Source organism: Alexandromys fortis, unplaced genomic scaffold, assembly GCF_014885135.2.
Source record: "Alexandromys fortis isolate MF-2015 unplaced genomic scaffold, M_Fortis_MF-2015_v1.1 scaffold_45, whole genome shotgun sequence".
NCBI classification, from domain to species: Eukaryota; Metazoa; Chordata; class Mammalia; order Rodentia; family Cricetidae; genus Alexandromys; species Alexandromys fortis.
In genome coordinates this window covers 2029832-2044526 of record NW_026067926.1, presented here as the reverse complement: position 1 = coordinate 2044526, position 14695 = coordinate 2029832, and the positions used below count along the sequence as shown (strand labels likewise).

Below are 14695 nucleotides of genomic sequence, written 5' to 3'. Positions count from 1 at the left end.
CATGCAAGAAAAGAGGGGGACAATGTCCCCTCAAATGCTAACTGCCTTTGAGCTCCACCTGCGCCTGGTGGTGGGCTACAGAAACATTTTAAGGTAGTAAATGTACCAAATAAGAGTAAAATAGAGGCCTTGGTTCTATATCATCCAGCTGTGAAGTCACTGGGAAAATCTGATCACCCTAGCCTACTGGGATCTTTGTGGTCTGAGAGACCACACTGTGCATGGAGTCACCCAGACACTTGGCAGTTCTCAGGGTGAAAACATGCTGGTTAACTAGAGACTCGCCAGCCACTTGCTTTGGAGTTGTGGGATCCAGGCTGGCCTTGAGTGGGAGTGGGGCATGTTTAGAGAACTAAAAGCTGGTTGGCCCCGGGCAGGAGTGAGAGAGGATATAGTCTGATGTTTGAGGGAGCTGAAGTGGGTCAGAAGAGTCGAAGGAGAACAGCAGGGCCAGGCATGAGAGCATGCGTCTGCTCAACTGTGTGGGCCCTGTGGGGTGAGGTGAATCAGGGCATAGGGTGGAAGGGTTGTGTTGCTGGCCAAGGGCTGCCATTTGAATGTGAAAAGCCTCCTGGGCTCTCCTGTGTTTGAGCTCTTGGTCCCCAGCTGGTGGGGCTGTTTTGGAAGGCTGTGAAACCTTTCGAAGGTAGGTAGCATCTTGACACTGAGCCTTTGGCCCACTTTCGGGGCCTGTTCTCTGCTTCCTGGTGGCAGATGCAATGTGACCAGCCACTAGCAATCTGTACAGTGCCTTCTCCACTACCACAGATGGTGTTCCTTCCTAAATTGTAAGCTAAGATAGGCGCTTCCTTGTTGGAGACAGTCACTGGACTGACTGGGCAGGGAGCAACCATTCTGGTGCTCAAAAATGTCTTTCTTTGTCTTCCCGGACCCATAGCTGGGCTGTTTCTCAGATCCTTCTCCAGCCAGGTGAAGTCAGGTAACCAAGTTCTAGCCCATAGGTATACTTGGAAGAGCCCATAGCAACCTCTTTCTACATTTACTGGAGGACACTCCAGGGCGGCAACACGGGGAGCTCAAAGCTGGAAGTATCCTGGTATCCAGTGACCACTTAGTGGAAAACTGTGTAACAGTTCTGTCAGCAATGAGCCCATTATTATGTTAAGGCATTGAAGTGTTGGGGGGGATATGTTTGTAATGGCACTTATGTACTCTCACAGAAGCTATAAAGGCTACTATTTCTTGGGCCCTATCTCAATGTATTTGTACAACAAGCCTATGGGAGTGGGTCCCTCCCATATACTAGAAGGGGGAATTGGAGCCACGCTGGCAGCGGGTGAAGAATAGAGTATTCTGCTCCCTAAATACAGACCCAAGTACCAAACTGTGCTGTACTGGCTCCCAGTGGTAAAGGGATGGATGAAAACTAGGTAGGCATGGGGTCTGGGTGAGGAGTTACTACGGTCTGTCTGTCTGTCCATCCATCTATCTTTCTGTCTCTCTATGTGTGTGACAGATTACATGTGGACAGCCTTGTGCGTTGTTCTGCATCTTCCACTTTGCTCTTTGGAGACAGGGTCCTTTCTTATTGGATGCTGTGTGTACCAGGCTTGCCAGCTCACTAATGTCTGGGGATTCTCTTGCCTCTGCCTGCTGTCCTGTCTCTGCCTCTCTGTGCTGTAGGAACTCGGGAATTAGAAACTTGCTGGACCACTTCAGGTTTTATGTGATTTCTGGAGATTCAGACTCAAGTTTCACGCTTACCCAGCAAGGCCTTTAGTTGCTGTGTCATCTGCCCATTTCTAGTTAGAATTTTTAGAACAAGCAGTGGCGCTGGTCTGGGAGGAAGCAGGAGAGAATTGCTGTGGGAGCTGCATGGGGAAAACGCGTGGTGACTATCTTATCTTGCTGCTCACAGGAACGCAGAAGGAAGGCCGAAGAAGCCTTCCAGTGTGATGCTGGGGGAGGAGGAGGCAGGTCACAGAATGGAAGATAATTGGTTGGCATGAAGGTAAGGCCAAACCTTTGGCTACGCAAAGATGCTCAGTGGGGGGCCTGTCGGGCTCTGGCTTGCAAGGCAGCCGACACACTGCTCAGTCTTTGTCTGGGTGTATCCACTTCTATCCTGGAGTGGATACTTGTAATCTGTACCACTGTGTTCAAGTTCTTTAATCTCTTTGTGCCTCCTTCAATCATCAAAAAGTACGGACAATGAGTAACAAGACTTATCTCAGGTCTGCTGTGATAAGACTCAGTGTGCCAGTCACGTGTAGTGCGCTCTTGGCAAGGGGTAGAAATAGCCTTTAGACTCCCCAGCCTTTAATATTGGTCTTCTGTCTCGGTGCACAGACACTCAGATCAGAGCTCTCAGCCCAGCAGAATCCCGAAACTCAGCGGTTAGGACGGTGAGATGGGGTCACAGTAGCTCTTTAAATATCTGTGAGACAATCTAAGAAGGAAGCACCTGTACTTCTTCTTTCCCTCCCCCTTTCCCTTTCTCCCTCAGGCTCTTCCGTACTCTGTTAGTCCATCTGACCATCTACTTTTCTTCAAAGCTGAGCTTACAGTCTTTCCTTCCAATAGTGGCAACGTGTGTGTGACATAAAGTGTACCTCTAACTATCACAAGTGTGCAGTTTAGTGGCATTGAGTATCCCCGACTGTTTCATCCATCTCTGCCACTCATATCTAGAATATTTTCAATCCCACAACAAAAACCCAAGTTCCCATTGAACAATAACCCACTCTACTCCAGGCTTTGGAAAATATTGGCTTTTTAAAAAAAAGAACATTTATAGATAGATAGATAGACAGACAAACAGAAAGACAGACAGATAGATAGTATTTGTCCAGAGGTCAGAAGACAACTTGCAAGAGTTGGTTTCCTCCCTCCACTTTGTAGGTCAAACTCAGTTATCAAGTTAGGAAAAAAAACGACTTTACCCACTAGGCCATCTTGCTGCCCCTCCACCCTACTTTTTTTCTTTTTTTATGACAAGATCTCATATAGGCAGGCTGGCCTCAGACTTCCTCTGTAGCCTAGGATGACCTTGTGCTCTCCTGTGCCCACCTCCCACATCCTGGTATTACATGCGTGTATTAGCATGTCTGGGTCAGTGTGGTGATAAGGAGAGGGCCCAACCCAGGGCTTCCTGTGTGCTAGACAAGTGCTTAGTCGAGTCCTATCCCGGCCCCATTCTTCTTTCTTTCTGTATTTATACATGTGTCTGTCTGGGTGCATCATATGAGAGGAATTACACTGTCCTTTTGTGACATCTCGCTGTTTTTATAATGATAGGCTATGGCATCCCTAAAAAGCTCTTTCTCTTCTGTGGCATGCCATACAGATAGTACCTACACCAGGTGAACGCGAGACAATCCGTACAAGGCTGTCAGCCAGTTCCTGGCACGTACAAGTGTGCGCCGTAACACCCAAGTATGTATTCTCAAGTTGATGGACATTATTGTGTGTGCACTGCTTTATATGGTTTTTATGATCGGTGTTACAGCTCTGAGGAGAAAGGCTTCCCCTACGGAAGTGATACAGTCTTGAGGGGAAAGACTTTCCCCATGGGAGTGTTACAGCTCTGAGAGGGAAGGCTTCTCCAATGAGAGTGTTAAGCTCTGCTTGTGTGTGTGTTTGTGTGTGTGTGTGGGGATGGGGGTGGGGTTCCCCACTGCAAGTGTCACAGCTCTGAGAGGAAAGGTATCCTGGCAGTTGGGAACCAAAGAATACCACAAAGTCCCACTGCCCCATAAACCGCACACAAGACACTGGGAGAATGACTGACTGCCTCTGCTGAGGTGAGAACTGAGCAGAAGACAGAGTTTACATAAGCCTTCTTGGGGAACAGAGCTTTCCAGGGTGGAGATTTCCAGGTGGAGATTTCCAGGGTGGAGATTCCCAGGGTGGCATTACAGGGATTTCCAATCTTGATCTTGGGCTTTCTATTCTGTGGGGTCGACCTTGGCTGTCTCTGGAGCGGCTGGGGTCTTTACGGCAGTTAGAGATTTTGTGGGCAGAGCCTGGTGGTCGGAGGTCCTCAGGGGCGGGGGCTTGGCCACTTGTGCAATGAGGGGTTAATTTGGGAATATATCTGGAGCTGCCTTGAGCCCTTCTCATGTCTGTTCACCCAAACCTTGTAGGGATGCCGTGACAGGGTTCAGTCCCTGTCATCTGCAGATAGAGCAGCCCAAGGGGAAGGAGTTGAGTGGCACTCAGTTGCATGACTAGCTCCTGACTTCATACTGGGCTGGGGGTTCATGCAGGCACTCTGAGTTGGTGGGGGAGGGGCGGGGAGGGCATCTCATTGGTGGTGCCCTGGCTTCCAGTATGTGAGGCTGTAGGTCCCACCCATCACCGGGTTTCCAAAGTCCACCAGCTTTACCACACACAATAGTGTCACATTGTGTCTACTGCCCCAGGCAGTCAGCCATCATCTACACACACACTTGCTGGATCAGGTTGTGAGGATGAGTGTGGAAAAGGTCCTGGTTGGCGAGAGGACCTTTGAGGACAGAACGATAATGGTAGAGGGGTGGGCTGCTACTAACTGTGCAGTTCTCTCCTGGTGGGGCCCTCCTCATGCCTGTGCACACACGCTGGCCACCTTTGGACCCTGGAGAGAGGAGGCACCATGGAAGGGGCCATGGAGAAGGCTCAGCACGTGATGCAAGCAGGCCACACCTTTCCGTTGTTGGCACCAAGCCCAGCAATCATTGATCCCACGTGGCCCTTGACCTGTTGAGATTAGAAAAAAAAAAAAGTTTACCCTTCTAGGGCACCTCCCATCCAGGCTTTATTGCTTTCTGGACACCTTTGGGGAACGTCCCCAATCCTTTAAAAGCTGCTGTCTGTAGCGGACCGGTCTCTGTCCTGGAGATAAGGGCGCACATTCTAGCGTAGCTAGTGTGCTGCTCCTGGTAGTTCCGGCTTGGACCTTCTTGCACTGATGTCTGGGGAGGTGAGTTTGTTGCCTGGGCAAAGGTACCAGGGTTGGGGATGGGGACTTCAGATTGGGGGCCGCTGCCACCTGTGTTTCCTCTCTTTTTCCCTACGGCAGACGCCGATGTGTGAGGTGGACCTAGGTGGGGGCAAGGTGAAGGAGCCCAGCATGGCTGGCAGATGCCGGGTGTCCTGTTATGAGCGATACGTCCAGCCGTGTATGGTGGAACTTTTGGGCTCTGCCCTCTTCATCTTCATCGGGTGTCTCTCGGTCATTCAGAACAGTCCAGACACTGGGGTCCTGCAGCCTGCCCTGGCTCATGGGCTGGCCTTGGGACTCGTCATCGCGACCTTGGGAAACATCAGGTAAGACCAGCCCCCAGCAGTTAGCCTAGTGCCAATATGGGGAGCTCTTGGGTACCCATTTGGGGGTTTTACAAATATGGAGTGGGGTCATCTAGCTCGGCAGCCTGTGATTTCTGTGGGCAGGTCACCCTCCAAGCCTGTTAAATGGAAATAATACTGTAACTATATTTTAAAGTTATTTTTCCAAGCCAACACACACCTATTACTAACTATGCCTCCGCTCTATACCGAGCACCCTTCTGATGCTATTCTGTTCTCATAAACCCACGGAATAGGTCGTGTTATTTCCCCTGTTCTGTTTGTTCTTCTTGGGGCAGGGGAGTGTTTTGTTTTTGCGAAACAGAAAGTCCACATCATTGGTAAGAGGTCCATGCTAGAGGGGGCGGAGCCAGGAGTCAAGTTCAAGTGTCTGACTCTAGGCCCAAAGCTGAGTGCCTCAGGAGAGTGTGGGGTGCTGTGGAAGTGGATTAGGAAAAGCATAGCAGCACAGAAGATCCAGCCAGGTTTTGTTTATCCACTGTGGTACACAGAAGGCCACTGGGGCTCTACTCCCACAAGAGGGTTTTTTTTTTGGGGGGGGGGAACGGTAGAAAGATGACCCTTCTCTTGTTTGGCTTTTATCTGGCTCAGTGGGATGGGTTGGAGGGAAGGGTTTCCTAAAAAAGCCAACTGTAATAGTGGATATCGTGTTTGGGGCATCTGACTGGGTGAACTGGGATAGGGCTACTCTCTGTCTAATCTCACTCGAAACCAGATCTGAGTGAGGACAGTGATGCACTGTTCTCTGGAAAGCAAGAATGACCACTCTGCTGTCTCTAAATGTCCAAGGGAGGCTGTGAGTGGGATGGAAGGCACATAACTCATCTAGGTGGGCCTTGTGGTTTCCTGGCTGGGCGACAAAGGTGAGCCACCGAGCCTGTGTGCCAGACATAGAAGATGGCAACTGCTGGATTCAGTGAAGCCCCGAGTCTGACTAGCAGGCAGAGATTCACACTGAACACACACCAACGTCTTGGTTTTGCAGTTTACTATGTAGAATGCAGATGTGGATCCTGGCCCCTTATCTGGAGCACTGGAGCAAGCTCTGCGGGGTCTGGGGGAATTCATGGATGTTCTCCCTATGTGTTTGTCCCCAAGGCCACCTAGGGTCTGGCCACCCATCCCCAGCTCCCTCTGAGCCTCCATCCCACCACAAGGCTCTTTTGGGAAAACGGGGGATTTGCTACATTTCTGCTTACAGCAGGGCTCAGCTGGTCCAGCCTGCAGGCCCAGCTTGAGGGACAGGCTAGCGTACATAGTCTCACCTCGTGGTGAGCCTTGGACCTGGCCTCAAGGCTTCCTTCTCTTCTTGGTTGTAGTGGTGGACATTTCAACCCTGCTGTGTCGCTGGGAGTCACACTGATCGGAGGCCTCAACGTCATGCTGCTTCTTCCCTATTGGATCGCCCAGCTGCTTGGGGGACTGATTGGGTCTGCCTTGGCTAAGGTTGGTGATCCCTGTTGGGACTGGTCTGCTGGCTTGTCTCCGATGGGATTCCCTTCACCTCCCCAACTCTTGGGTTGATGTTCAATTTATGCTTGAAATCCTTCCACCAATCAAAAAGGCTAGTCCTGGGGCTGAGGAGATGGCCCAATGGTTAAGGGCACTGGATGCTCCTCCAGAGGATGTGGGTTTGATTCCCAACACCCACCTGGCAGCTCACAATCAGCTGGACCTCCAGTTCCAGGAGTCCCGCATCCTCTTCCGGCCTCTGTGGTTTCTAGGCATGCATCTGGGACACAGACATACATGAGCACAAAACATTCATACACACAAAGATAAATAAAAAGCGTTTTTTAAAAAAGCAAGCTCTTCTTAGCTGCAGGCTCCCCATTCGCCAGCACTGGCGATGAAACGTAGGGCCTTTGGCATGCCAGAGAAATGCTCTGCCATAGAATGCCATCCCCAGGCTGGGCTGAAGATTTTATAAGCTCTACACATAATTCCACGGGCTTCTTCTGCCTGCTCTTCCTCCCTGTCTCCTACTTCCCCCTCCCTCCTACTTCTCCCTCCTTCCTCCCCCCCCTCCCTCCCTCCCTCCCTCCCTCCCTCCCTCCCCCCCTTGGTGCTCCCTCCTCCTTTCCATTCTTCCCTTCTCCCCCTCTTCTGACCCAGCAGTGCCTGTTCCCCTGAGGCTGACCCTTTCAATCCCTCACTCAGCCTTCCTCAAAGCCTGCAGGTCCTGCCTGCCACATCTTCGGCTTCCAGAGCTCGTGAGGCAGGCTAGTTTTGTGCTCTTTTCCTCAAAGGGGGTTATATAAAGCAGCAGAGGCTTTAGGACACAACACCTGTTACCCTCAATTTTCAGATGAGCAAAGCAAGGTTCAGAGAGGTCTTGTAGCTCCCGAAGTCACACATACAAATGAGAGGAACTGGGTGTTGGTGTGGATATGTCCGATTGCAGTTGGGTTGGAACACAGGTCTGCTTGGTAGACCCCTGTGCCCAGCTCCCAGCGTCTCTCCGTCCTAGACTGAGTGGTTTTTCTCCACAGGCGGTGAGTCCCGAGGAGAGGTTCTGGAATGCAACTGGGGCAGCCTTTGCAGCAGTTCAGGAGCAGGGGCAGGTGGCAGTAGCCCTGGGGGCAGAGATCATTCTGACGATGCTGTTGGTATTGGCCGTGTGTATGGGCGCTGTCAACGAGAAGACGAAGAGTCCTCTGGCCCCATTCTCTATTGGCTTATCTGTCACTGTGGATATACTGGCAGGGTAAGTGTCCCTCAGCAGTGTGATGGCCATGCCCAGATGTGGGCCCACATCAGGGCTGAAGACTACAGCTTCAGTTGCCAACAGGGGCCAGGGAAGCGTGGCAAACGGAGACAGTGGGCTGGTTTGGAGCAGGTGACGGGCAGTGGTGGGGTATGTGGCATCAGACAGTGTTAGGTGAATTTTGGCTGTGTGGGAATGTGGTGACCCTTCTCCTCCAGTTAGGGCTAAGTCAGAGACCTGGATTTTTATAAAAGTTCCTAATTTCTGCAGTAGAAATAAAACATTTCCTCAGGACATCAGTCTTACCAAAAATTTCCTCTACCCACCTATTTTATTTTGAGCCTCTTGTTCTGGGAGGCATTAAGGAGACAAAGTTGGGTAAGGAATCATTTTTCCCATTGCTCAGGTAGCCAAACAGGTTCAGAAAGGCAAGAAATGACGTAGGGTCACTGAGAGTCTAAATAACGTGACAGACCTGGGACAGTCACCCACAATCTGATGACGTGTGTAAGAGGTCACTTCCAAAAGTTCAGATCCTTGCTTCCTTTTGGAGACAGAACCAAACCTTTCTCGGTGTTCAGGCCTCTTTGCTACCGCGGGTGCGCTGGGAATGCAGATCAGTAGTAGCGGTGCTTTTCTGCCCTCTAGTGGCACTTGCGTTACTTACAAGTGTGCTCTACCACTCGGACAGGCTTCGGGTACAGAACCCAGTGAAGGCTGCAGGGCCCAGCCTGAAGGCATGGGGTCTGCAGACAGAGCCCAGAGTTAGAGGCACACCTTGTAATCAAGCCTCCACTGATGAGCCTGGGGTACATGCCCCCTTCTGGAGGAGGAGGGCACAGATCTGTGGCATGAGGACCTCAATGGGTCCGTCACGCTACAGTGATCCTCAAGACACGCACATTTTGTCATCTATTCCTAGCTATAGCCTATGGGCTGGGCACTTTCATTTCACGCAGAGAGGTTAGACAAAGGTTACAGAGTAGAATTGCCTGGACTGGACTTTGAATGTAGGTCAACTGGATTCCAAAGTGAGGGATGTTCCTCGAACTTTGCTTTATAGACTTTGGAAAGGGATGTTTCCATTATTAACTCCTGTCATGACTAAGCAGGTGTTTTTTTTTTTTTTTTTCTGGATATTGTTCTAGAATGTGTGGGGAGTGGCCTGTATGAAGGTCACGTAGGAATCACCCTTTGCCTTTTACAGTCTTTGAGATCCACCCAGGAGCCCCTGGGAGTTTAGAGGGGGTGCCTGGGTGGGGTGGACTGTAGATCTGTTAAGGATGTGGATTTGAGGTAGGCCCTTCTGAGATGCTGGTGTATCTGTGTCTGCAGGGGTGGAATCTCCGGAGCCTGCATGAATCCTGCTCGCGCCTTCGGACCCGCCGTGATGGCTGGCTACTGGGACTTCCACTGGGTCTACTGGCTGGGCCCCCTCCTGGCTGGCCTCCTTGTAGGACTGCTCATCAGGTAGGAGGGCGACAGGGAGTCTCCAGCTGGTAGACTGACCCTCGCTAAACTGGCCCTGTCTCGGCCATTGGCTCCAAGTGACAGAAATTCTCTTTATAAGGGGACTGACTCTTGGAGTTAGGAGTCAGATGTTCATGAGTGGCTCTGGCTCCAAGTAGTGCTGAGACATATTTCTGGGGACTTGGAATATCTCATAGATTTTCCTTTCCCATGGGTGGGCTTCACATTTAGACAGTTTTAATTTTTTTCTTTCTTTCTTTCTTTTTTGTACAATATATTTAGAATATACTTTTTACCCCTCGAGGCAGGTCCTCCCCATTTCCCTTGGCTGTGTCTAAGAGGGCTGGATCTGGGCTGGCTGTGTGGCCTTCTTGTACCACGACACACTGTAGTGCAGTGGCCTCAGGCCATGCCCAGGGCCTGCTGTAAGACACCACTAATCACTCTGTTGCTGATTTCTGAATGGCCACCACAAGCGTCCTTCTGCCTGAGGGGGCTGAGCTCAGGGAGCCACCTGTCTACAGAGTTCTGGGCCCGGGGATTGGTAATGGGGGCTGGGTCTTTCTTCCAGGGGAATGGAGACCTTACAGGACAATTTATTTCTAGGCTCTTCATTGGAGATGAGAAAACCCGCCTAATCCTAAAGGCAAGGTGAAGCGCTGCTGGTGGCATCCTCACTGCCTGGTGTCCTCCTCACTGCCTGGTGTCCTCAGCTGCCTGTCCTGAGCCGAGGACAGGACAATCGGGATCGTTTCCTGCAGGGCTGAGCTCAGAAGAGCTACTGGGGCAGCAGCTGACCTTGGCCTGGCTTCTCAGGCAGACAGGATGCTGCTATGTCTTGCGCATGCTCCCAGAACTTGGATTTCCTTTGTGTCCATGGATTGCAGCTGGGAATGTATGGCCAGCAAGGCCTAAAGACAGGTGGAGACCACACAGAAAAAGAGTTTTGCTTCAGAGGGCAGGTCACAGGAGAGATGAGCATGTGGAGAAAGTGTTTGCTAAAGCAAACTGCTCTCTCTCTCTCTCTCTCTCTCTCTCTCTCTCTCTCTCTCTCTCTCTCTCTCCCTTCTCTCCTCCCCCCATATATATATATATATGTTGGGTTTGGAACCCAAGGTCTTATGCATACTAGGTGAGCACTTTGCTACTGAACCTCCTGCTCTTCCTACCTTCTTTCCCCTTGATCCCACTGTTACAGAGGGGATTTCAGGAGCCCAAAGACCTCCTGGCTTCCCCAGCGGCCAATGTGACTTCGTATTAAATTAAAAGTGTTTCCTTCCCACGGTCTTGTTGACAACTCTTTCATTGAAGACATGGATATGGATTGGGAGGAAATAAAACCCTGGTGGAGCTGCACAGAGTCTGGCTAAGCCTAATGGAGGCTGTTTTCCAGAGCCAATGTAGGTACTTAAGTGTGGTCCCACTCAGAGCCTATCTGCGCTCAGGCCAACCCACTGTACACTCAGCCTGGAGCACCATGTTTGTTTTCTTAGACTCTAGCCAGAAGACCCTGCTGAAACCGAATGTAGAGCCCAGGGCCTTGATGAATGCCCAGTGCTGTCTGGATATGGACCAACCCACACCCATTGCCCTCCACTGGGGTGATGAGGGGATGGGGCAAAGCTTGAAATCAAACTGAAAATCCAGACGCAGGTCACATACCTATGAACACCTGAATTTTGGCAAAGAAGCTAAAAATACACACTGAAGCAAAGACAGCATCTTCAACAAATGGTGGTCAAACTGGATGGCTGCAAGTAGAAGAATCATGTAGGTCCACACTTATCATTCTACAAAACTCAAGTCCAGATAGACCAAAGACCTGAACATAAAACCAGCTACTTTAATCTGACAGAAGAGAAAGTGGGGAATAACTCTGAGCTCAGTGACACAGGAAAGGACAGCACAGGCATTGAGAACAACAATCAATAAAAAGGATCTTATGAAACTGAAAAGCTTCTGTGCGGCAAAAGACACCTTGATTTGGACAAAGTAGCAGGCCACAGAATGGGAAAGAGCTTTACCAATTACACACCCAGTAGACAGTTGGTATCTTAAGTATATATAGAATTACAAAGACTGGACATCAAGAAAACAAATAAAAAATGGGGTACAGGACTAAGCAGAGAGTTCTCAGAAGATGAAACACAAATGGCTGAGAGACACTTTAAGAAATGATGAATAAGCCAGGAGTAGTGGCACACACCTTTAATCCCAGCACTTGGGAGGCAGAGGCAGGAGGATCTCTGTGAGTTTGAGACCAGTAGGGAGTTCCAGGACAGCCAAGACTACACAGAGAAGCTGTCGAAAGAAAGAAAGAAAGAAAGAAAGAAAGAAAGAAAGAAAGGGGGGCTGGAGAGATGGCTCAGAGGTTAAGAGCATTGCCTGCTCTTCCAAAGGCCCTGAGTTCAATTCCCAGCAACCACATGGTGGCTCACAGCCATCTGTAATGAGGTCTGGTGCCCTCTTCTGGCCTGTAGGCATATACACAGACAGAATATTGTGTACATAAAAAATAAATAAAAAATTATAAAAAAAAGAACTATGGATAAAGATTTAAAAAAAGAAAGAAAGAAAGGAAGGAAGGAAGAAAGGAAAAAAGAAAGCCATTTTCATTCCAACTACCATTTACATAGCTAACTGAACACAGAGAAGTCGAGCTGGTGTCTAACTAGAGGTTTCACCCCCACTTCTAGTATTAGTGTTCATAGTACTAGAAGGTACCAGAGGAGAGAGGTAACCATCGCCCCAGCTGTAAACCCTGAGATGTACAATAGTGGCCTGCCTGCACAGAATGCCGGTGCACTAGTGGCACAGTGTTGTAGGAGTAACCAACCACTTTCTGATTGGATTTAAGGCCCATCCATGAGGTGGAAGCCATGTCTGACACTGCTCAGGTGGCCAAGAACCTGAGACTAGGTTGGACAGTGGCCTAGGTGAAAACCAATGATTTTGTTTTGCTTAAGGAATTTAGCAATAACATGACTTCTAATGATGTTTTGCTGTCTCCATGGGTCAGGGCCTTGTTCATCATCAGAGAAGCTTCCTCTTGTAATGTAGATGGGAACCAACAAAGAGACTTACAACTGGACAGTGTGCAGAGTCAGAGATTTTGGAAAACTCAGTTCTAAATGGCATGTCTTCATCAAACCCCTCACTTTAGGGCACAGAAATCTATGTAGAAGAAGTTAGCAACATTTTATTTTTATTTGTTTGAGTTAGCAACATTTTAAAGAGCCAATGGGGATGGAGGACTCCAAGGAAACAGTGCCCTCCAGACACAACAGGACTGATGTCCACATGACTGCACGGAGACTGTACCCCACATACATAGTGCCTGTAGTTTCAAGCTTGGATGGGGTCCCAGTGTTAAAGTGGGGAAGTGGACATGGGCTCCTCCCATCCCTAAATGAGAAGCTATCTGCAACTGCTATCTGCAACTGACACTAGCTTGCGAAGTTAAAATTAGTTTTCTCCAAAGGAATCTCACTGGGTATTTTAACCATACTTCAGGGCAGGCTTCATGCCAAGCATTAGATGGCCAACACAAAACTAACTCAGTAGTAATTTTGTAGACATTTGGTTTCATATTGCTTTGTTTGTGTATTTTTGTGTTCTTGATCTTTTGCTCATATGTTATGGTTTCTGATTTAGTGTTTTTTTTTCCTGTGTGAGTTTTTGTTTGTTTTGGAAATAAAGAGAGAAAGAAAGGGCATGGAGTTGGGTGGGTGGGGAGGACCTGAGAGAGTTGAGGGGGAGGAAAAGCATGGTCAGGATATATTGAAAAGTTTTCAACAAAAAGGAAAAAAAATTTAAAAATCATGGATCATTTATGAAAGAAAAGCATTTTGATACTATGAAGAAGCTCCAGGGAAAGACCATTTCAAATACAACAAAAACTCCCCCCATTTCTATAGGTTAAACAAAGCCCCCAGGGTAAAAGTGGAGGAAAGGCTCCATTACATTGGTGAGTACAAAGTCCACACTTATGCACAAAAATGTCCGTATCTATCTCTCTATCTTTAAAGCACCAAAATTCTGAGTGGCCATCATCAGCATCTTCAGGAAAAGGGCTGGAAATTAACAGGGCTTCTGAGGCTGGCAGGGTTCCTGTCTACCTGGACCCTCAGAATATGATCTTATTTGGAAATAGTCTTTGTAGATTCAAGTAAGGGACCTATCAATATGAGGCTATATTGGCATTGGGTGCTAAATACAGAGAGAGTTCCTGTAAGACACAGAAAATGACACATGTCACATGGAATGCAGTTACTGAGCACATAGGAAAACGGGGAGACGGTCACAAGTCAACAACATGTGAAACAAGCACAAGAGGGAGGAGGCAGGAAATCTTTCCTGTGGAGCCTTTGGAGGGGACACATCCTTGCGGATACCTCAACTTTATGTCTCTTGGCTTCTAGAACTGTGGAAGAATAAATCTGTCGTTTTAAGTTCCAATGTTTGTGGAAATTTTTTATAGCAGCCCCAGGAAACAAATGTGGGCAGGCACTCTTATTCTCCTCTTCCAGCAGCATTAAGGGACTTTGGAGCTACTCAAGGTCACAGTATGTGGACAAATCAGTTTGCTAAGATGAACTGTGGTTGACTTCAGGGTCTAATTTCTGTTTCAGAGTAAGGGACTATTATGTCTTCTGCCTTGGATCTTGTCCATTTGTCCTCCATTAAAATGGGAACAGAAAGACATATATTATAACTTCGCACTTTAAGTTTACAGTTGAGTTTCACAATCCAGTTTCCATTTCGTTTTCTCAACTATAATCCCAGCATGGATATGAATTCATCTTTTTAATTTCACATTATGTGGTTTAGTGTTTTCTCTATAGAAGGGTCTCAGAATGCACCACTCTTAGACACTTGAAATCTTGTATTCAGTTGCTATACTGAAGCCACCACAGACTTAACTCTGTAACGAAAGGGAAGGTCAGAAGAACTGCCATACTGAGCTACACTTTTTGGCCACTTACTACAGAGACACATCTAGACACTGTCACTCTGTAGTGACCCAGCAATCAAAAGTCTTGAAGTCTTTGGATAGTATTGAAGTTTGTAGCACAAAGCAGCAGGTTATAAAATCCATGTGAGTCGGGTGGTAGTGGCAGTACACGCCTTTAATCCCAGCACTTGGGAGGCAGAGGCAGCTGGATCTCAGCGAATTTGAGGCCAACATGGTCTAGAGAGCGAGTTCCA

The 14695-nt window shown here is 48.7% G+C and overlaps 1 protein-coding gene across 1 annotated transcript; it reads left to right on the top strand.

The window, feature by feature from the left end:
* Positions 1–4759: 4759 nt before the first annotated feature.
* On the top strand, positions 4760–10772 carry Aqp8 (aquaporin 8). Its single transcript, XM_050143315.1, has 6 exons — positions 4760–4924; positions 5024–5271; positions 6630–6756; positions 7803–8017; positions 9353–9487; positions 10094–10772. Exons 1-6 carry the CDS (start codon positions 4913–4915, stop codon positions 10140–10142), a joined length of 786 nt encoding a protein of 261 aa, XP_049999272.1. The 5' UTR covers positions 4760–4912; the 3' UTR covers positions 10143–10772.
* Positions 10773–14695: the final 3923 nt, after the last annotated feature.